Below are 22,648 nucleotides of genomic sequence, written 5' to 3' on the forward strand. Positions count from 1 at the left end.
ACCCTTAATTCTTCACCAGCACATCTGAGAGAGGCAACATCCTTCCACAGGTAACACTCATTATAGCTATAATTCTGAACCGAGAAATTTACATCTCTAATCTCAGATGGGAGTAAGAAAAGGGTGGAGAAGAAATTTGCATAATAATATGAAAAAGTCTAATATGTAATTTTTATCCATTTCCCTCCCTCAAAAATGTCACTTTTTTCCTATTTTTATCATTTCCATGCCACTTCTCTCCATCCAGTCTTCACAGCTACTGGTCTAACCCTTACACACAGGCTGGGTGTTAGAGAGATTAAAGGTTAATATATATACAAACAAATGCTTTTAAAGTTACATGATTCTGGCTCCTTTAAAAAGTCAAGTTAAGTCAAATGAGCCACTGATAAGTTAATGAGGCCTAAGTAAGAAATTACAATCAACTGGATTAGATTGCACACTTTTATAGGGTTCAAGTATAAAAAGCAGCTTCAAAATCTGTTAAGTGAAGAGAAGATAGGAAAAGATAAAGATTTGGATATGGCCTTGGGAGATAATAGATAGCATAAGATTTAAAGTAACTTCTAAAATCCCAATTTTAACAATTTTTAGTTTCTGACTTTTCACTGCTTCACAGATGAAACTAAGCTGTACAGAATAAGGCAACAGCAGAGTCTGGAGTGCTCTTGTAGTGAAGAAAATAAATTACTTGGAGTCAGAGCTTTACAAAATATACTTTTTGTAATTAGAAATGTATTCATTTGTTTTCCACTTGCTTTATTTAATATGGCAATGATAGGTGTAGTGTAACTCTACCTGTAAGTGGTTAAAGGGTTCAGTGGTAATAATTCTTAGCAAGAATAAACAGCCTGTCTCGTAAGCAATGTAATCTTTGCTTTATGTCCTTCCAAGAAATATAGGGAGTTGTTTTTCAGGTGGATTCCCAAGAACTCAAGAAGCCAGTACCTTGCAGAACAAGTTAATGAAACTCTGTAAGACCATTGCTCATGTCAAGCAAGCATCCTGAGGGACATCCCTGCACACCAGGGCCCAACCACTTGTACTCTACAACATGACTAACTGCTTAGTGATAAATCACTAACCTCCCTCAAAATATAAACTGCCCAGTCAGCTGAGACTATTAAGGCAGTTTTCCAGACAGTAGTTCTCTAACTTCTCAAGTGGCTGGCAGTTTGAATTAAAGACACTCTTACACCTACTCAGTCCCTGTCTCTCATAAGTTGGATAGAAGTGCGATGGCCAACATGAACCCCAGCTTGTTCTGGTAACATACCTACAATTTTTCATTCTACCTAAAAAAACCCAACTTAAATGGAAAATGCATATTCTCTTATTCAAACCTCACTGACATTCACACTTTGCTCCAGCCCAGTTTTAGATAAGTCCCTGCCCTTAAAGATTAAAGAGCACAGACTCATGGAGGAGGCTAAATAGTACTGGAGTGTTGGCCCCCTGGTGGAATTCTCTACAAGAACACACAAAGGAAAGAGGAAACAGAAAAGGGAGGCAGGAATGAGACACTAGATGGTTAGAAAGTTTACATGGCACTTTTATAAAAGTTATTCCTGGTCAGCAGTTGTTAGTGTTACTCTTTTTGAGTAGTGCTTTGAATGTTTAGTTTAGGGTTTTGCTATCATAAACTACAGTATAGTGAACATCTGTTTGTTTTTTTTAATTTTCATAAGAGTTTATCTGAGTCAAACTGATGACATATGCCAGGGAGCAAGATCTCAGATGCCCTGGAGAAAAAGGTTTGCAGTTTCTTTTATGCATTTAGGATTAAGGAGGGAATGAAAGAAAGTCAGGATGAAGCAACTCAGGAATGGGATGAGTTAAGATTGGGGGTGGCTTCATGGAGACTGAATTACAGGGTAGGTAGTTAAAATTATATGCTCTCTTGAGGGTGGGTTAAGGTTTATTCCAAAGGTGTGTTAACCTAGATGCACAGAAACAATGAACAGGCCTTGCTGAAGGCAAAGATAACTTTAAAAAAAAATTTTATTGAATTTATTGGGATGACATTGGTTAATAAAATTATATAGACTTCAGGTGTACAATTCTATAACACATCATCTGTATATTGTACTGTGTGTTCACCACCCCAAGTCAAGTCTCCTTCCTTCACCATTTACCCCCCTTTACCCTCTTCTATCTCCCCCTCCCCCTCTGAATCTCTTTGTGCATTAAGATTATGTATTAGTTATCAATTGCTTTGTAACGAATGACCCAAACTCAGCAGATTCAAACATCATTTTATCCCACATGTCCTGCAGATCAGCTATTCAGGAGTGTATAGGGTTATTAGCATACTAGCAATTAACTACTATATACTCATAGCTTAGCAAATAAGTCATAGATAGGGAATTTTATCTTTGCTTCATATCCTTCCTTCATATCCTTCCTAGTGTAAGGAGTTAAAGGGTTAATAATAATCTTTTTTTTTTAAACTATAAACTCCCTCACACATTTTTATTTTTATTTATTTATTTATTTTTTTTACAGGGACAGAGAGAGTCAGATAGAGGGATAGATAGGGACAGACAGACAGGAATGGAGAGAGATGAGAAGCATCAATTATCAGTTTTTCGTTGAGACACTGTAGTTGTTCATTGATTGCTTTCTCACATGTGCCATGACCGCGGGCCTTCAGCAGACCGAGTAACCCCTTGCTCGAGCCAGTGGCCTTGGGTCCAAGCTGGTGAGCTTTTTGCTAATAATAATTCTTAGCAAAAATAAATAGCCTGTCTCATGAAAAATATACTCTTTGCTTTATGTCCTTCCAAGGAATGTAAGGAGTTGTTTCTCAGGTAGGTTCTCAAGGATTCAAGATGCCAGTGCCCTGGAGACAAAGTTAAAGAACACCTATAAGACCATTGCTCATGTTAAGCAAGCATTCTGGGGGACATTCCTGCAGCCAGATCCCAATCACCTGTGTTTTACTATGCGATTAACGGCATGCTCAGTAATTAATTACTCATCTCCCCCAAAGTATATACACTGACCAACTACGACCGTTTAAGCAGTTTTTCAGACCCGAGTCCTCTGCCTTCTCAAGTTGCTGGCAATCTTGATTAAAGACACTCTTATACTCACTTGGTCCCTGTCTCTCGTGAATTGGGAAAAAAGGGTGACGGGCAACATGAACCCTGGTTGATCCAGTAACAGGAGCAGCCTTACTGGATGGTTTTGGCTCAGAGTTTCTCATGAAGTTGCTGTTACACTGTCAGCTGGGGTTGCAGTCATTTGAAGACACAAGTTGGGGAGGATCTGTTCCCACACTTACTCATGTAGTTGTTGAAAGCTCAGTTTCTTCTGGATATTGGAGACCTTACTTTCTTGTCACAGGGACCTTATCATAGGCTGCCTGAACATCCTCATGTCATAGTAGCTGGCTTCTCCCAGAGCAAGTGATGAGAGACAGAGAAAGAGGGAGAGGGATAGAGAGAGAGAGAGATACTATGACAGAAGCCTCGATCTTTTGTAACTGGTCACCTATCAGAAGTGACATACCATCACTTCCAGATATTAGTGGTCACACAGACGTATCCTTGTGTAATGTGGGAGAAGTCTATCCACAGGTGTGAATACCAGTACCCAGTATCTTTTGCTAGGGAGAACTCAAGGGTTAAAACTTTAGCTTGAGTGGTTTTAGTTATAATCAATAGGCTTAATAGTTACTGCACGTAAAAGCTTTGTTCCAGGAACTAGGATACAAGATCTGCAAAGATCTAGCTTTGTGCCCTGGGAGACTACAAGTAATTCACTTTTGTGCCCCAGGAAATCTGCCAGCAAAGCCTTTGTGTTCCACATATAGAGAACCCACTGACTCAATCTCTATATTTCAAAAAGTTGAGCCCTGGCCAGTTTGCTCAGTGGGTAGAGCATCGGCTTGGTGTGAGGACATCCCAGGTTTGATTCCTTGTCAGGGCACACATGAGAAGCAACCATCAGTTTCTCTTCCCTCCTCTCTCCCCTCCTCTCTCTCTTTCCATCTCAGCCAGTGGTTCAGTTGGTTCGAGTGTTGTCTCCAGGCACTGAGGATAGCTCGGTTGGTACAAGCGTCAGCCTCAAGTGCTGAGGCTAGCTCCGTTGATTCGAGTATTGGCCCCAGATGGGGGTTGCGAGTGAATCCCAGTCAGGGCACATGTGGGAGTCTGTCTCTTTATCTCCCCTCCTCCCACTTAAAAAATTTTAAAATTAAAAATAAATTTAAATATAGATTTCAAAAAGTTTACAGTTGAAAAAGTAGGTTCACATATCCAAGTTGTTCCAGTCATGCCTAAAGTGTTTCAATAATTTATTATAAATTTTAAATTCAGAATTTTTGCAAATATTCTTCACATGCCACCCATATGTAGATAACAAATATCCTAAATTGTGTGGAACAAGCTCAGGAAGCATGATTAAAATTAAAAATTTAGTTCCTCAGGCATACTAGTTACAATTCAAGAGACATGTGGCTAGTCGCTACCATATTGGTAAAACTTTGGTGTGAAATCCAGTGAGATGTAGAGAATATTCTATGACACAAATGGTTAAATAGCTACAGTTAATACCTCTTCAAGGTACATTTTATCAGTGTATTCAGTAACTGGTGGTTCAATCATAAAAAATTAAATGACCCGATTTGTACTGATTTTTTCTTTTTAAACTGCCATTTCTGGTTGTTAGCCCCCATTTCCTTTGGTTATCTGTGAAATGCTTTAAAATCTATATATATTAGTAACCTTTAGAAATTGTCTGTTTTGAATAAAGCAAAGTCAGATGATGTGAACTGGTTTCTCCCCTCTACTAACTGTATATTTATTTTGCTTTCCTATACACAAAATCTTTTCCTTTTATTGCCCTGAAAGACACACTTTATATCTTTTGCATCTCTATTTGAGGTTTATATTTCTTAAACTGTCTAATGAGATATTTCTCCACTAATACTAAGAAGAAAATACTGAATAAATGTTCTTCCATTAATCTTAATATATTCTATTTTAAGGTTACTACTGAGAAATAAATCAAGTTATTTGAAGGCAAATCCTCTATTTTCACTGATATTCAGGATGTGAATGATGAATTATTTTACTGCTTACTAGGTAACAATTCCCTTTACTTCAGAGAAATCTATGCAGTAAACTCTTTTGGGAGTTTCTGAGTCCCAGGCCTTTATTAAGTACCATGAAATATTGAAATTACAGGGGGAATTTCATGTGGAAGCCAGATTATAACAAAAAATTGGAATGGAATTCCTAAGATCCTATTTATAAACTGTTATCATTTTGCCTCAAACTCAACGAAAGGGGGTATGGAAAGGTTATCTGTGGGTACCTGCCTGAGAATGTATCTGTCCAGTTACCCTCAAAGCACTTTTGCACCACCCTTTGTAATACTCATGTTACAATCTGTTTGCCACAAAGTTCTCTGACATAAAAAGATTACTAAATACGTTCATGTAGTCTCCCCATGATAACCAGCCTCTGACTTAAAATACACTCTTAGTTTTTTCAGTCAACATCTATTAAGCAATAGTCCTAAGATGAACCTATCTGGAAAACCAAAATCCAGATAGTAAGGAAATAATTTGAATATACTAATTCTGAATCATTCTAACCATAACAATAGTTTTCTTTCTCAATCTACTTTTATATCATTTTCTTTTCTGTCTCTAATAGTGTCACCATGTTATGAACCAAATCAAACATAATCATGGGAGAACTTCTTACTGTTTCTCTTTTGAATTTCTTCTTCAATATCCTTTAAAGAAGTATTTAGTACCTGACCAGTACATTACCAGTGGGTAATGCGTTAGCCTGGGATGCTGAAGACCCAGTTTCGAAACTCCGAGGTCACTGGCTTGAGCACGGGCTCATCCAACTTGAGCGCCGGGTACCCAGCTTGAATGTGGGATCATAGACATGATCCCATGGTCGAGGGCTTGAGCCCAAAGGTTGCTGGCTTGAAGCCCAAGGTCACTGGTTTGAGCAAGGAGTCACTGGCTCGGTTGGAGCCCCCTGGTCAAGATATGTATGAGAAGCAATCAATGAACAACTAAAAAAGTGCCACAACTAAAAAAAAAAAAAAAAAGTGCCACAACTAAGAGTTGATACTTCTCATCTCTCCCCTTCTTGTTTGTCTCTCTTTCTCTAAAAAAAAAAAAATAAGTACTTAGTGAAGCTGTACAGCACAGTGGTTATCATGGGCTTTGGATTCAGGCTCAGTTCCAGTTCCACCTTTACATCTTCTCTAAGTTCCACTTTCTTCCTCTATTTAACAGGAAAAGCAGTGTAACTAACCTAAAGGTAGCACGATCAAAATGAGATAATACATCTGAAGCATACTGTACAGAGCCAGGCACATAGTAATTACTCATTAAATGGTAGCTATTATTTTATATATACATACCCATTGAAAAATATGGAAAATGAAGAAAAATATCCTTAATTCTATCACCCTAGTAACACAAACACTATCTTTGTAGTTTATATCCACATTAAAACTTATTTTTGTATTATTATAATTATAATATACAATTTTGTCCTTTTTTACATTATAATCACTTTTCCATGTTACCATGTAGGATTCATAATTGCCTTTTTAATTTGTTCAACAAGAGTCCATTAAATAAACTACCATAATTTAACCTCTATATTCCTGCCAAATATCTGAGGGCTTTGTTTTTTTCCCTGATATTACAAATAATGTTACAATAGCATATTCATGAATATAGTTTTTCATTCTGTGAATTTCTTTTCTTAGGATGAATTCCCAAAGCAGGCTTTTAGAGTAACCATAAACTCTTTCATGACTTAGATTAGTTTTACCAAACAACTTTCCACAAGTTTATACAATTTGCAGTGTCTCCACCAATGGGCATAAACATTATCAAATCCCCTCTAACCTTCAGTATTATTAATTTTATTCAGAGTCTTGACCATGTGCCAAGTACTGGTCTAAGTGCTTCCCATGCATTATCTCATCATCTTCACAACAAATCTCTGAAGTAGCTACTTTGAACATCCTATCACAAATCTCTGAAGGAACTCTAAAATAGTTATTCTCTTTTCCCAGATGAAGAATTAAAGGTTCAGAATGTTTAAAAGTCATATTCAATGTCACACAGCAACTAGTGGTAGAATATGGACTCAAACTCAGGTACTCTCTAATCTCAAGTTCTCTTAACCACTTAGCTGTATTTTTGCTTTACTCTTTTTATACCCAAATAACAATAGGTGGAAAAAGATATTTGGTTTAATGTTTTAATTATGCAGTTCTTGATCATTTTTACACAACTTTGTTAAATTTCATGTTCTTATTGTGCTATTTGTTCATACTATTTAGCAACTTCTGTAAAGTGGTGGGGCAATCTTGTTCCCTGTGTATTTCTTACTAATCAGTGTCAACACAACCTTCATATAGAGTTCTAGGCACTCACTGAGCTAAGGTGGTCTTTCCTGCCCAATACAGGCTGAATACAAAATGTTCTAGAAAGTTATGTCCATATCTTTTTAACATTACTCATTCATATGATATGGTCTCTGGCTGATTTGGAATACCCTATATAATCAGTAAGAGCGAAGACTCAATATACACTGAGGGGTGACAAATTAAAACAATTTCTTAACTGAACTAATTTACCAAGGTCTTTGACAATATCTCATTTGCCCCATGTCCTGCCTCTTCTTCTCTTTCTGTGTATAAATTTCTCTTCTACTAAGATAAAGACTGCAATGTATAGATTTTTTTATTTTGTAAATTAGTAATCCAACTTGGGTTTTTCTCAAAGCTTATTTTTCATAATGTATAACAACATCATTAAAACCTCACCAATGCTTTACGGAGCAAAATCAGATTATAAATACAAACTTTAATAATCCTATTTTAAAATATGCTCCATTACCTGCATTATGTCTTGCAATATAACCAAGTGCCCAAGCTGAAGACTCTTTGACTCCAGGATCAAAATCTTCCAAGCATATTACCAGAGAGTCCAGTGCTCCACAATCCACTACTGCCTGAGCTAGTTGAGGAGAATGTTTACTAACTGCTCGTAACACAAATGCAGCTGCTTTCTTGTAGAAACGCTACAAGGATAAAATAGGTAAATTCAAAGTGAGCTGAACACTTTATAATGACAAGTTAAAAAAAAACAAAACCAAGGTAAAAATAACATTAACAAAATAAAGCTCAAAAGCTTTTAAATATGAAAAGAGGCCCTAGATGGTGGCTCGGTGGATAGGTGTCAGCCCAGTATATGGAAATCCTGGCCTTGATTCCCGGTCAGGGCGCACAGGAGAAACAACCTTTTCTCTCTTTTCCCCTCTCACAGCTAGTGGCTCAATTGGTTCGTGGTTTGAGTGTGGGCCCCGAGTGCAGAGAATAGCTCGGTTGGTCCCAGTGGTCAGCCTCAGACACTAAAAATAGCTTTGTTCTCAAGTATCTTCCCGAGATGGGATTGCCAGGTAGATCCCAGTCAGGGTGCATGCGATATTTCACCTCACTATCACTCTTCCTTTCACCTAAAAATAAATAAATAAATAAAAAGGAAAAAAGAGAGAATTCTATGTTTTTTTTAAAATGGAGACACAGAGTTACCAGAAAACAAAAGATAAAATGGCTACAGGAAATCCTCATGCATCAATAATTACCCTAAATGTAAATGAACTGAATTCACCAATAAAGAGCCATAGAGTAGAATATTGGCTCAAAAACCAAAACCCAAGAATATACTGCCTTCAGGAGACTCATCCAAGCTGCAAAGGCAAAGTTAGACTCAAAGTAACAGTACAAAATGATTCCCTAAGCAAATAACACCCACAGAAAACAGGTGTAGTCATACTTATATCTGACAAAACAAATTTCAAGATAACAATGAAAAGAAACTGCGTGTCAATCTCAAAGTAGAGTACCATAAAGATATTATGCTCAGTTCCAAGAACTGAATGTGTATTAAAATCTTAATAATTCTAATACGTACAAGCTTACAAGTGTACCCAAACTGTCAAATTTTTAAAGAACATAACATATATTTTTTAAATTCTTACATTCTGTTCTGCCAGTGAATAAACAAGCTGTGGAAGAATGTCACCCTTCACAACTGCCTCTGCTAGGTCATCATTATAGTTAGCCAGTCTCCCAAGAGCCAAAGCAGCAGTGTGTTGAATTGTTGGGACCACATCCAAAAGAAGAGGCCTCAGCAAAAACATTACACCTGAGTTCAATTATGAAAGAACAAAAATCAGCAACGTTTAAATTAAAAAGCAAACACAATTCAGCATATATGCAGATAAGCAAAGAGAAAAAAATCAGCAAAAACAAAAAATTAGCCAGTAAAAATGAATGGATATTTAGAAGCATATAACTGGCCAAGACACAGAATAATAAAACCTGTAATTTTCAAAGACAATACAGTGTAGAAATAGGAATGACTTTGGTATTAGATGAGAGTTTAAATCCCAGATTTGCCAATACTAGCTATGGGGCCTGCCAGGGCTCTCAGGATGAGTGCAAAGAAGATTGTGAAGCACACAATGTTAACGCCTAGTTTAGCACAAGAGGATAGGTGGGAGTGGCTAGATCACCGCCAAACCCCACCCCAGCCTTTGCAAAGCCTATCTTTCAGGGCTCAGTTCAGATTCTTTCTTCTCAAAAAAGTCTTTCTTTTGGTTTGTTTTATTCTCTGATTCCAACTCTTGGGTCTTTTCTCTGATTCCAAATGAACTGGAGATTACTGCAAAAATTTTATCAGGGTCTATCTCAGAGTCAGGGGAGCTAGGAGGGCCATCTGACTAAAGACCTCACATTCATGAAGGGCTGCAAATCAGATTTCTGACAGTATTTCCAAATAAATAAATTTTTTATTATAAGAAAATATATTATCATCTCTCATAGTATTCATTTGAGGGCTGAATATGGAGTAGGTATGTCATCCTTGCAACACAGGTAAAAGTAGCTTATATTTATGGAGCATCCATATCAGGGGTTGGGAACCTGTGGCTCGCGAGCCAGATGTGGCTCTTTTGACGGCTGCATCTGGCTCGCAGACAAATCTTTAATAAAAATAATAATAATGTTAAAAATATAAAACATGCTCATGTATTACAATCTGTTCATTTCCTACCACTCATGTTCATGGTTGCGGGTGGCTGGAGCCAATCACAGCTGTCCTCTGGGACAACACCAAATTTTTATTGGATAATACGTAATGTACATGGGTCATTGTATGGCTCTCACGAAATTACATTTTAAAATATGTGGCATTCATGGCTCTCTCAGCCAAAAAGTTTCCCGACCCCTGATCTATATACATATATTGTTTTAAGGATTTGTTTTCCATGTCAATTCATTGTTCTCTCAAAACAAATCTTATGTAGGCCCTATTATTATATCTATTTGACAGAGGACATTGAGACTGAGAAAGGTTAAAAAAATTGTTAAACAACTAATAAATGGTGAAACAAGGTTAGAAATTCTGACATTATTAATAATTGCTAAATAAATAATATGTATTAAAAATTGAGGAGGTATGGAAAGGGAGACAAATAATAATTGCATTGTGGTCAGTTTATTGAATAGTCCAACTCTTTCTATTAACTTTGCCTTACTAGAAAATATGTAAAATAGTTAACTCCTATTTGTGCTTTAAAAATGGTGTTTTAGCCCTGGCCGGTTGGCTCAGCCGTAGAGCGTCGGCCTGGTGTGCGGGGAACCCGGGTTCGATTCCCGGCCAGGGCACATAGGAGAAGCGCCCATTTGCTTCTCCACCACCCCCCCCTTCCTCTCTGTCTCTCTCTTCCCCTCCCGCAGCCGAGGCTCCATTGGAGCAAAGATGGCCCCGGCGCTGGGGATGGCTCCTTGGCCTCTGCCCCAGGCGCTGGAGTGGCTCTGGTCGTGGCAGAGCGACGACCCGGAGGGGCAGAGCATCGCCCCCTGGTGGGCAGAGCATCGCCCCTGGTGGGCGTGCCGGGTGGATCCCGGTCGGGCGCATGTGGGAGTCTGTCTGACTGTCTCTCCCCGTTTCCAGCTTCAGAAAAATACAAATAAATAAATAAATAAATAAATAAATAAATTTTAAAAAAATGGTGTTTTAGTCTAAGGTTACAAGAAAGGTAATGATGGAGTTCCAACTCCATCATTTTCTAAACTCCATGATTTTCTAAACTTTATTTACAGCAGACTATTCAACTGATGTTATTACATTTTTTTTATAAAAACATATTTCAGTGATCTGTCAAAGTATATATTACCAATATTCTTTTATAATGTTATATTACCAATATTCTTTTATAATGTTATATCCAGAAACATTTGAAGCAGAATAAAAGGAAAGTTTATAATAATATTTAGGATTAGACTGAAGTAAGATCAATAGCACTACCAAATAACATAAACAGAGAATAATAATACTCATCTCAGATACATTTAATGATGTGACCTGTGGCTTCCATAGTTTCCAATTTCAAGGAGTGATCATTTTTATGTCTGAGTTAGCTAGGTTAGATCATCTTCTTTAAGGCCACACGGGCAAGTTTACTCCCACAGGGTGGGTTAACTGTGCAGGCACAAAGCACTCCTACTCATTCATGCCTAGATCATAGCGCCTATTAAACAAATAAACATATCTGTGTTCATAAGTGTTGTTTATATTATTCTCTATACCTTTTTCACAGAGAAAATTTCTGAAACATCTAACAAGATGTTTAAAGCACAGAATAAGGTATTAGAATTACTGCCAAGTGTTAACATGGGTTCTTTCTAGAAAGTTGGGTTTAAAACAATTTGTCAATCTCTTCTTTGTAGTTTACTTATTATGTTTTTTTTGTTTCTTAACTGTGGTAAAATACACATAACAAAAATTACCACTTAAACCATTTTTAGTGTACAATTCAGTGGTACTATACATTTCCAACGGTCATCACCACTATCTAGAAACTTAAACCATTTTCTACAGAATCTGCACCATTTTACATTCCCACCAGCAAAGTGCAAGGGTTCCCATTTCTCCACATTCTCACCAACACTTATTTTCCACGTTTTTTTTAAATAATAGCCATCCTTGTATTGCCCCCTAGTGGGCTTGCTGGGTAGATGCCAGTGGGGGGGGGTTGCATGCTGGAGTCTGTCTCTGCCTCCTCTCCTCTCACTAAAAAAATTAAAAATTAAAAAAGAATAATAGTAGCCATTATAACTGGTGTGAAATGGTATCTCACTGTGGTTTGATTTTAATTTTCCTAGCACTAATGATGGTGAATGTCTTTTTATGTGCTTGCTTATTTATTGGCCATTTTGTACACACCATTTTTGTTGAAATGTCTATTCAAGTCTTTTGTCCATTTTTTAATTGGGTTGTTATTTGTTGTTGTTGAATATAACTTGACATTTCTGATAATATGCACCATTTTAAAAAGAATGGCAAAATTTGCTAACATATAGATATTAAAGTTTCATAATAAATACATTAATGAGGTAAAAAATATAAAGTATAAATATGCTTAGAATAGTTTTAAAAGAATCACAGTTTAAAATAAATAAATAAAAGCATCACAATTATGGTTCATATTATTTTTTTCCTGATGATTCTGTTTTTTCTCACTTGATAAATATATGTGAAGAAAGTGGCTTATTGTCTTTTGAAATATAATTGGAAAACCAATCCACACTGAAGTATTTAACCTAGATATTTTAAATTAAAATTTCAAGAATTTTAAACTTTTATGTTAAGAATTTGATAAATTCATCTATCTATGTCTATAGTATTTAACTTAATTATGTGTTTATTATTAGTTACTATATTTAATTAACATATCAAAAGTCTCCAATTTTGGAAAATTCATTTGCAATTTTAGCAGTATAATATTTTAGTCCTCAAAGGATATTTCACTTGTCCATATAGTCAAGGGAGTTTTCTACTTTATGTATTTTTAGCTTTCATTTTTATATTGCATCTGGCTCAGGAAAAATAATGTCAATAAATGACACATAATTTCTCTCCTATTTTTGTATTCACTATCCAAGTTAGGCTTCTACATAAAGAATCCCGCTCTATTGTCCTTTTCCTATACTCTTTAGTTCATACAGTAGCACAATTAGGATTTTCACAACTTTCAAATTTCCGAACCTATAAAAGTTAACACTAGAGTTTCCATTTAAAATATCTTTGTTTGGGGGGTGGAAATAGGAGCAGGTAGAAAAGGGTAAACAGTAGAAAGAAAACTAGACCTTGGATGGTGAACACACAATATAATATACAGATGATGTATTATAGGACTATGTACTTGAAACCTATATAATTTTGTTAAGCAATGTAACCCCAATAAATTCAATAGAAAATATCTTTGTTTGAATAAGATCATTCTTATTAGAGAAAATATTGCCCCAAATTTCTAGTCCTTAAATTGCCTAATAGTGTTTTATAATCATTAGTCCCAGGAACATGTTTTTTGTCTCTAACAAATTAAGCATGGAGACCTTGTTATTTAATCACAGGTCTGTCCTAAAAATACAGATAATGATGAAAGAGACACTGAGAGAGAAAGAAGGGTAAAAAGGAGAGAGGGAAAGACAATAGAGAAAAAGAAAAAGGGAGGAGAGAAGAAAAGAAGTATATGTAACATAAAAAGAAATTTTTCCTTACTTACCTGTCCATTAGGAATCCACAGTGTTTGATCCTGGCTGAATGCACGCATGCAAATTTAAAGTCCATAAATTACAGTGGTCTGAATAGTTGCTATAATATCTGATACACAAGGTCTTCAAGGAGCAGCTAATGACCTTATCAGGGTCACCACTAAAGGAGCCACATGATTTATCTAATATCTAATCTTAAAAATAATTGATATATTGTACTCGGTCTATAAAACAATTTAGTCTACTGTACATATACAAACTGATTAAATAGTGTGAAATGACTGTTGAAATTTAACTTATAGGATAAAGCTTTACAATTCTCCTCCTTCCCCAACTTTATAACTTTTAGTTCCTTTTCTATTTTTCTTGTTCCAGTGCCATACTGAAGACATTGCTGCTAATACCTACACATTACAATCTAGTTACTCCCAAAACAAAAACAATCTTGCTGATCTTGCCCACAATCATTCACCAAAAAAACAGACCAGGGTTTACCAAGTGGCAACGAATAGAACTACGTACACATGAGTTAAAGAAGCTCCCATTCTTAGGAAACTAATAATCAGATGGAGATTATAAAATAGCCTCAAATAACCACATCTCTTTCCTGTAATTCCTTTCAATATATCATAGGCCTAATTACTTTGATTCTGCATGCCAACTGCATATATAAATTAAAAAGAAAATGTCAAACATTTCTAAAGACAAAAAAATTACCCATTCATTCTCACATGACATATATACATTTACATATATATGTAATTTATATACATATTACCTCAATCTTCTGTTTATAAAGGTATTTAATATCTCAACTTTGTTTCTTTAAAAACACATATCTGTAAACTGGACCTTTGGGCTTATTTAATTCATAGTAAATATATCTAGTTGCCCTGATTACTTCTTATCTTCTCTGTTTTGTTGTTCACTTTTAAGAATTTTTATTTATTTTTATTGTGGTAAAATATATACAACAAAATTTCTTAGTCATTTTTAGATGTATAATTCAGTGGCATTAAGTACAGTCACAATGTTGTGTAACCATCACACTATCATTTCCAGAACTTTTTCATCATCACTAACAGATTCTCTATTCAAATTAAACACTACTCTCCATTTCTCCCTATCCTCCGTCTGTGTTAATCTCTATTTTACTTTCTGTCTCTCTGACTGTGTCTACTCTAGATATCTCATATAAATGGAACCATATTTGTCCCTTTTTGTTTGGCTTACTTCATACTTAACATGTTTTCAAGATTCATCTATTGTAGTATCTATCAGAATTTTATTATTTTTGTAAAATGAATATTATTCTATTGTATGTACATTTTGTTTGCCCACTCATCTGTTGGTGGACAATTAGGTTGTTCCACCTTTTGGTTATTGTGAATAATGTTGCCATAAACATTGGTGTACAAATATCTATTTGAGTTCCAGGTTTCTCTTTTTAGTGTATATCCTGGTAATTCTGTATTTAATTTTTGACGTACCACAATGGCTGCAACATTTTACATTCCCATCAGCAAAGCACAGAGTTCCAATATCTCCACATTCTCACCAACACTTGTTATTTATTTATTTATTTATTTTATTATAATAGCCATCCTAATGGGTATAAAGTGGAATCTCACTGTGGTTTAATTTGCATTTCTCTAATGACTAGTGATATTGAGCATCTTTTCATGTGCTTATTGGCCACTTTTATAACTTCTTTGAAGAAATGTCTAATCAAATTCTTTGGTCATTTTTCAATCCACTTGTTTGGGTTCTTTTTGTTGACTATTACGAGTTCTCAATATATTCTTGATATTAATCTCTTACTAGATATATGCTTTGCAAATATATTTTCCCATTCTATGAGCTGTCTTTGTACTCTCTTGGGGGTGTTCTTTGATGCCCTTCTTTATATGTTTGACTTAAAACAAAGTGATTTCTACCATAAATATTCTTTACTTTCCAATTTTAGTCAAAATTATCAAAAGCTTATAAAATGTTAAAGATTTATTATTGTAAAGTTTCCAAAGCTTTAAAAATGTGAATTCCAATAAATGTTTTATTTTATCTAAAACTACTTTCTCTATGACCATTTACTGTGAAATTGCCACTATGGTCAATCAGATTTTGGAAGTGATTTCTGCTTACAAGTAACCAATTCACAGCAAACACTTCACCTTTGACTGACTCAGACATTTTGTTTAGAGTCCAAGGAGAATATAAAAGAAACTACATGCATTAAAAATAGAAGGAATCACTTGCCCTGCTCATTACATGACTGCCTATGTTGAGAGACAACAGACTGAGGTAATTAAAAAAGACTTTATCTGGAGGTAGACTGGGTTCAAATCTGGCTGCTGCCACTTCCTATCTGTGGGACTCAGCAAGGGTACTTAACAGCTCTGTGTGTCAATTTCCTCATGTAAAATTGAGGTAAATTCTATGACTACATCATTAAATTGTTGTGAGAATTACAACGAAGTAAAATTTCTAAAGTGTTAGGAAGATGAGCTGGGACAAAATAAACACAAGTGCTTGATAAATAAAAAGTTCGCTAAAGGAATCAATTTCCTATATCAACCATATTTTTCACCAAGTATATATGACTTGTTAATTAATCAATACCTTCCATTCTGATGAAAAAGTATTTAAGGTTCTATGGCCCTATAGAGTGAGCCTTTTCTACCATATATTTTAGAATGACCATGGAATGAATAATTCACTGAAGGAACAGCTGTTAGGATTCAACACAATTCCTATCAAAATACCAGGGGTGTATTTCACAGAACTAGAATATTCCAAAAATTTGTATGGAAACATAAAGACACTGAATAACAACAGAAATCTTGAAAAAGAAAAACACAGTGGGAGGTATCACATTACTTGATACCAAACTATACTATAGGGCTATAGTAATCAAAACAGCATGATACTGGCATAAAAAAAAGATCAATGGGGCCCTGGCCTGTTGGCTCAGCGGTAGAGCATCGGCCTGGCATGCGGGAGACCCGGGTTTGATTCCCGGCCAGGGCACACAGGAGAAGTGCCCATCCGCTTCTCCACCCTTCCCCCTCTCATTTCTCTCTGTCTCTCTCTTCCCCTCCTGCAAGGCTCCATTGGAGCAAATTGGCCGGGGTGCTGAAAATGGCTCCATGGCCTCCACCTCAGGTGCTAGAATGGCTCCAGGTGCAATGGAGCAATGGCCCAGCTGGGCAGAGCATCGCACCCTGGTGGGCATGCCAGGTGGATCCTGGTTGGGCACATGCGGGAGTCTGTCTCTGCCTCCCTGCTTCTCACTTCAGAAAAATTAAAAATAATTTTAAAAAAATAATAAACTCAAACTGGATTAAAGACTTAAAATGCAAGACCTGAAACTATAAAACTCCTAGAAGAAAACAAGCAGTGAAACCTCCGACATTTCTCTTGGCAATATTTTTTTTTTAGTATTCCATCCAGAATGGCATATATAAATGAGACTTAGAACAAAAACCAATTTGAAATGTTGACAAAACTGAGAATGCAATATGACTTACAGTACGAGAGGGGAGAAAGAAGGCTGAGAAATTAACAGAAACCAAAATCCTGAAGAGTTCAATGAATAAACTAGTTTAAGTATTTTGAATTGTATCCGAACATTAAAGTCAGGGACAGAATAGAATATGCACTTTGTAAAGAAGGATCACTTTGATTACATGGGGAATAAAAGATGAAAACAGACAAGATGGGAGACAGGAAAACCACTTAGGAAGCTGTTTGTAGGAACTTACACCAGATGTGAAGATAGCCTGGAAACAGTAATGGTAAAAAAGAAAGAGGAAAGTGAAAGTCTAAGGAGATATTTAGGACACAAACTGATTAGTGTGAAAAAGATGGAGGAATCAGTGATACTTTCAGGTTCCCTGCTTGGCCAAGGGATGCATGATTGTGGCAGACTGTTGAAGAAGCCATAATAACTTCAAACCATCTTGAAATGTCAAGTGGGAAAGGCAACATGGCAAGAGAGAAAGCTAGAGAGTTAGGTTGGGGCCATATAAAACTTGGCTATAGGTCAAATTAAGATTTTGTGATGTTATTCGAAGTGAAATGTGAAGCCATGGGGAACTCTACTGTTTATACTACTTACTGTCAGGGAAATAAATGAAAATGAGGACTGAATAATCCTAGGTACACCATGTTTGTGAGTAGGCTGTATACTGTACAAATCCAGGGGATGCCACTCACATACATCAGGATATAAATGGTACTCCCAAAGTTATGCAAAGCACAGCAGCCAGCCTTGATATAGCATGTTAGGTGGTTCTCTAGTTTGTTTTAACTGAATGTCTTCTCTCCACAGTAAAAAAATAAACATCTCTAGAGCCGAGTTCATGTTTTATGCTTCTTTCCTATTTCTCAAATTACCTAGCACAGTTCTGAATATAAAGCTAGGTCTTATTGAAAAACTTGTGGTCTTAGCTCCAGAAACCACCACTCATTTAGATTTTATTACTCTAATCACTACCTGTTCTATCACAGAGTAACTCCAATTACACTTATCACCTTTAATAGATTTAAATTTTTTTATTTCTATAATAATATTATATTTACATGACTATACTTTTACTGAAGCAAGTTTCATGACACTGATGAATTGTACAACTTGTTCTCATTTTCCTTCGTTGGTCATTTTTTATTTGAAAATATTAAGTTTTTCTCCCTTGGTTTTTTTTAGAGTAAGAATTTTCAGGAATTGATTTGGTTTCTCTCAGCCTCTATGATTATATACTTCTGGCTACTATTCCTGTACTGAACTAAGAAATCATACATTTTAGTATTACATGTCTATTTGTTTTGTTTTCTAAGAAATATTTTTACACTATCATAACTATCAAGTCAATTATGATTTTAGATATTAGATCTCTTACAACACACAAAGAATTTTATAATTTATTTAAAGGGCCAAAATGAATCACAAAACATATGTATGGTCTTTTTATACCATAATAAAAAATAATCTTTCTATATTTAAAATTATTTTCATTATGGTTAACACAATAGTATCTTCTGAATTTTGGTGATTCACTGCTAACTCAGCTGTTTATGACTGAAGGTCTGCCACACCTGATACATCATTTTTTGAATGAGGAGAGGTGAGAGGAAGATGGGATTGAGACAACTGACTCACTGAGCAAGCTAGTAAATCTTCTTAGAGGGCAAGGAAGCAAAGTATGTATTTTTTTACTTATTTAACATATACTTATATAGAATTTACCATTTATCAATGAAAATTGGCCTACTGCCAGGTTTAGAATGCATACCAAAGGGTATAATCTGCTAACTCCACAATATTCTACTATTAACATTACTGTAGCTGTCTTCCATGATTAATGTATTTAATTGAAATTCCATTCATTCTTCCAATGCAACTGTCAGCTCTCAACTAGGTCACAGCCATAACCATCTATATATGTGAGATTTGAACTGAATGCATATAAATTATGGCAAGTTCAGTTTAATTGGGAACTTATATGTTTATACTTACATAAAGAAATATAAAAATGAGCTTTTACTCACTTATAATTTTCAAATGAACATGTAAGTTCCACAAATCTAAACCTTTATTCCTAGCTAAGAGCTCTTTCCTGGGCTCCAGAGCTCTATATATCCAAATTGCTTACCACAGTCACTGACACATAGACATCCCAGGTACTACGATTTCAACACTGTTAGAATGAAATCACCATTTCCCCTGCCTTTTGTATCATCTTTCTCCATTAATGAATGGCACTAATGTGCCTAAGCAAACAGGAGCCTGGGAGTCATTTTGAACTCATCTCCCTCCTTACCTACCCCTGCCTCTTATGACTAAGTCATAAGACCTGCATATCTGCAGTGGATAAAGTGTAGACCTGGAACTCTGAGGTCAGCAGTTCAAAACCCTGGCTTTCCTGGTCAAGGCACATATGGGAGTTGATGCTTTCTGCTCTTTCCTCCCTTCTCTATCTCTTTCCCCCTCTCTAAAATGAATAAATAAAATATTTTTTAAAAAGTATATATATTAGAATATTCATTATTTGTCCCTAAAATAACTAAAGAAGTGCTTAAATTGAATCTAGATAACATGACATGTTAAAATAAATTTCTCAGGAAAAGAAAAATCTTAGTGTTTCATCAAGATATTAATCACATGCAGATAACTTTAGAACATTAAGTTATATTCCTTTTGTAGTCCATTCCTTCAAAGCCAAACCATAAATGGATATAGATGGCTGTTTAAAATGTCATTATCTAAGTCACTTACACATTGACAATCACTTAACAGTTTGGATTGATTAAATTTTGTAATATATTCAAATTTTGTAATATATTCAACTTGTGGGAAGAGAAAACCTGTCATTTTTATACTAAAACATGATATTCTATATTTTAAGTACTATCTATAGGTACTTCCATATTTCAGTATCAAAATTTTAATATGTCAATCATTTTCTCCTTTTAAAAAATGTTTTAGTTTAGCTATTGTCCCAAAATTAAATACTTGTAAAGAGCAAGTGTCCACTCACAAAGGCCATTGAGTAGGGCTGAGAGGGGAAAACACCTAACATATAAGTACATTTTAAAAATGTATTATGTTCTAATAAATTTTAGTCAGTATATATAAAACACTGTGTGTCCAGCACTTTTCTGAGTACTTTGAGGACTATACATGCATCCATAAAAGCATACACACATGCAGAAGTAAATTAATCCACATGATATAAATACCGAACAAGATTATCTACTTTGAAATGACAAAAATTTTAAAATAGAAAACAGATTAGTGGTTTCCCAGGGTTAGGAACATGGGGGTCCGGGGTGGTTATAAAAGGGCAACACAAGGAGGCATCACTGTGGTGAGGAAACAGTTCTGTATCTTTACTATAGTGGTGATGGATTACACACAGGATAAAACTGCATAGCACACACAAAAAATTACAGGTAAAACTGTGGAAACATGAATTAAATCAATGGACTTTCAATGTCAACATTCTGATTGTGATATCATAGTACAGTTTTGAGGTATATGGAATCTTACATTATTTCTTACAACTACATCTGAATCTATAATTACCATATTTCCCCCTGTATAAGACACTCCCATGTATGATATAATATGCACCTTAATTTGGGGGCCTGAAATTTGAAAAAAATGTATTACATAAAGTTATTGAACTCAAGGTGTTTTTTTTTAAAACAATTATTGCGTTTTATTTTTTTTTATTTATTTTTTTACAGAGACAGAGAGAGAGTCAGAGAGAGGGATAGACAGGAACAGACAGACAGGAACGGAGAGATGAGCGCATCAATCATTAGTTTCTCATTGCGCGTTGCGACGCCTTAGTTGTTCATTGATTGCTTTCTCATATGTGCCTTGACCGGGGGCCTTCAGCAGACTGAGTAACCCCTTGCTCCAGCCAGCAACCTTGGGTCCAAGCTGGTGAGCTTCGCTTAAACCAGATGAGCCTGCGCTCAAGCTGGCAACCTCAGGGTCTCGACTCTGAGTTCTTCCGCATTCCAGTCTGACACTCTATCCACTGCACCACCGCCTGGTCAGGCAAGTTTTATTCATTATAAAATTCATACAACTCCTCATCACAGTCAAAATTCCCATCCATTAGCTTGTCCTCATCTGTGTCTGATGACTAATCACTGTCTTCAACAATAAGCGTGAGAACAAGCCGGGAAAGAGCAGGAAATGCAAGTAAAAATACTGCAACCACTGTATAAGACGCAACCAGTTTTTAGACCCCAAATTTTTCGAAAAGTATGTGTCTTATACATGGGGAATACGGTATTCCTAAATAAAAAGTTTTTTAAATGATTATAAAATACACTTTCTCTATTTTAAATACATTTTCTGACCCCAAATACCCAAATAGAAACATACAAGGATAGACACCAAAATCCCTTCCAGTGACAAAAAATAAAATAAAAATAAAAAATTACCATTTAGATGCAGTAGTAATTTTCTTAAACGAAACGAAACAAAACAAACCCAGAGTAAATATTATGTCTAAACATTCTTGGCATGTCGATATGTTCTTAATTTTCTTTTAAGTTCATGTTAATTTAAATGAGTTTTTAAAATCACATTATATAAATTGAAGGTTTCTCATGACATGGTAGTGAAAAATGCTATCTTACTTTTAGTTCAGACAGTAGTGGAATCATGCTTAATGAGAGAGAGAGAGAAGAGAGCCACCATTATCTTAATTCTTCATTAATAGATAAGAAGCACACACACACACACACACACACACACACACTTCTTCTCTTTATAGTCTGCATAAGTTAGGGCTGAGGGATGAAATGAGAACATCATAAGGATTTCTCAAAGCTAGGTCTTGATCAACTTTGACTCTCTTGGAAAATATTCAGGCATATCATTGCTCTTTCACTAACGCAAAACAAAAAATAATATGTCGCCCACTCTGGAATTCCTTTAGTGTAAAGAAGTCGTAGATCATCAAAGCCAGGGTGACCTGCACTGGCACCCGGATAAAATGGGTCTGATAGTGTATATTCCCATTCATGTAAAATGACTTCCAGGCAATTCTTTGGCGTTGACTTTCAACCTGACATTTGCCTGCTTGCGATAAAGGTGGAAATGGCGACGCTCGGCCCCTCTCACGCCTATTTTAAGCTTCACCTTCCCAGCATCACCCCCAAAGACTCGCTTAATAGTCTGAATGCTTCTACAGCCTTCGTGGTGAATTGGAGGAATGAAGGGACGTCTCCCCCAGTCCCCACCTTTCTTCTCCCTCAAATCTCAGCCGGAGAAAGGTTATGGGCAGAGACGGACTAAATGGCTGGCACACCCGACACGCGCCCTGGGCCCCAACTTCTGAAAGGCCCCGCAAAACCCCAACTTTACACTTTTTTCTAATATAAGGGGTCCAATATTTTCTTCTGCGCCCGCGGCCTCAACCGACCTTAATCCGTCTCCGGTTATGGGCATAGGGGGCCGGGGTAAGGGGAGGGTTGAGGTGGGGAACCCGGGACTCTGGGCTAATAGAGG

At 36.0% G+C, this 22,648-nt stretch overlaps 1 protein-coding gene across 2 annotated transcripts in view; it reads right to left on the bottom strand.

The window, feature by feature from the left end:
* LOC136337727 (sperm-associated antigen 6) overlaps window positions 1–22,648 on the bottom strand; it is a 49,474-nt gene that overhangs the window by 26,308 nt on the left and 518 nt on the right. For both annotated transcript variants that reach the window (XM_066279417.1, XM_066279415.1), the window contains 2 exons: window positions 9,036–9,202; window positions 7,892–8,075 (listed from right to left, as the gene is read on the bottom strand). In XM_066279417.1, the coding sequence (XP_066135514.1) occupies window positions 7,892–8,075; window positions 9,036–9,202 (351 nt within the window). The remainder of the gene's footprint in view (window positions 1–7,891; window positions 8,076–9,035; window positions 9,203–22,648) is intronic.

Source organism: Saccopteryx bilineata, chromosome 5 (genome assembly GCF_036850765.1).
Source record: "Saccopteryx bilineata isolate mSacBil1 chromosome 5, mSacBil1_pri_phased_curated, whole genome shotgun sequence".
NCBI lineage: Eukaryota > Metazoa > Chordata > Mammalia > Chiroptera > Emballonuridae > Saccopteryx > Saccopteryx bilineata.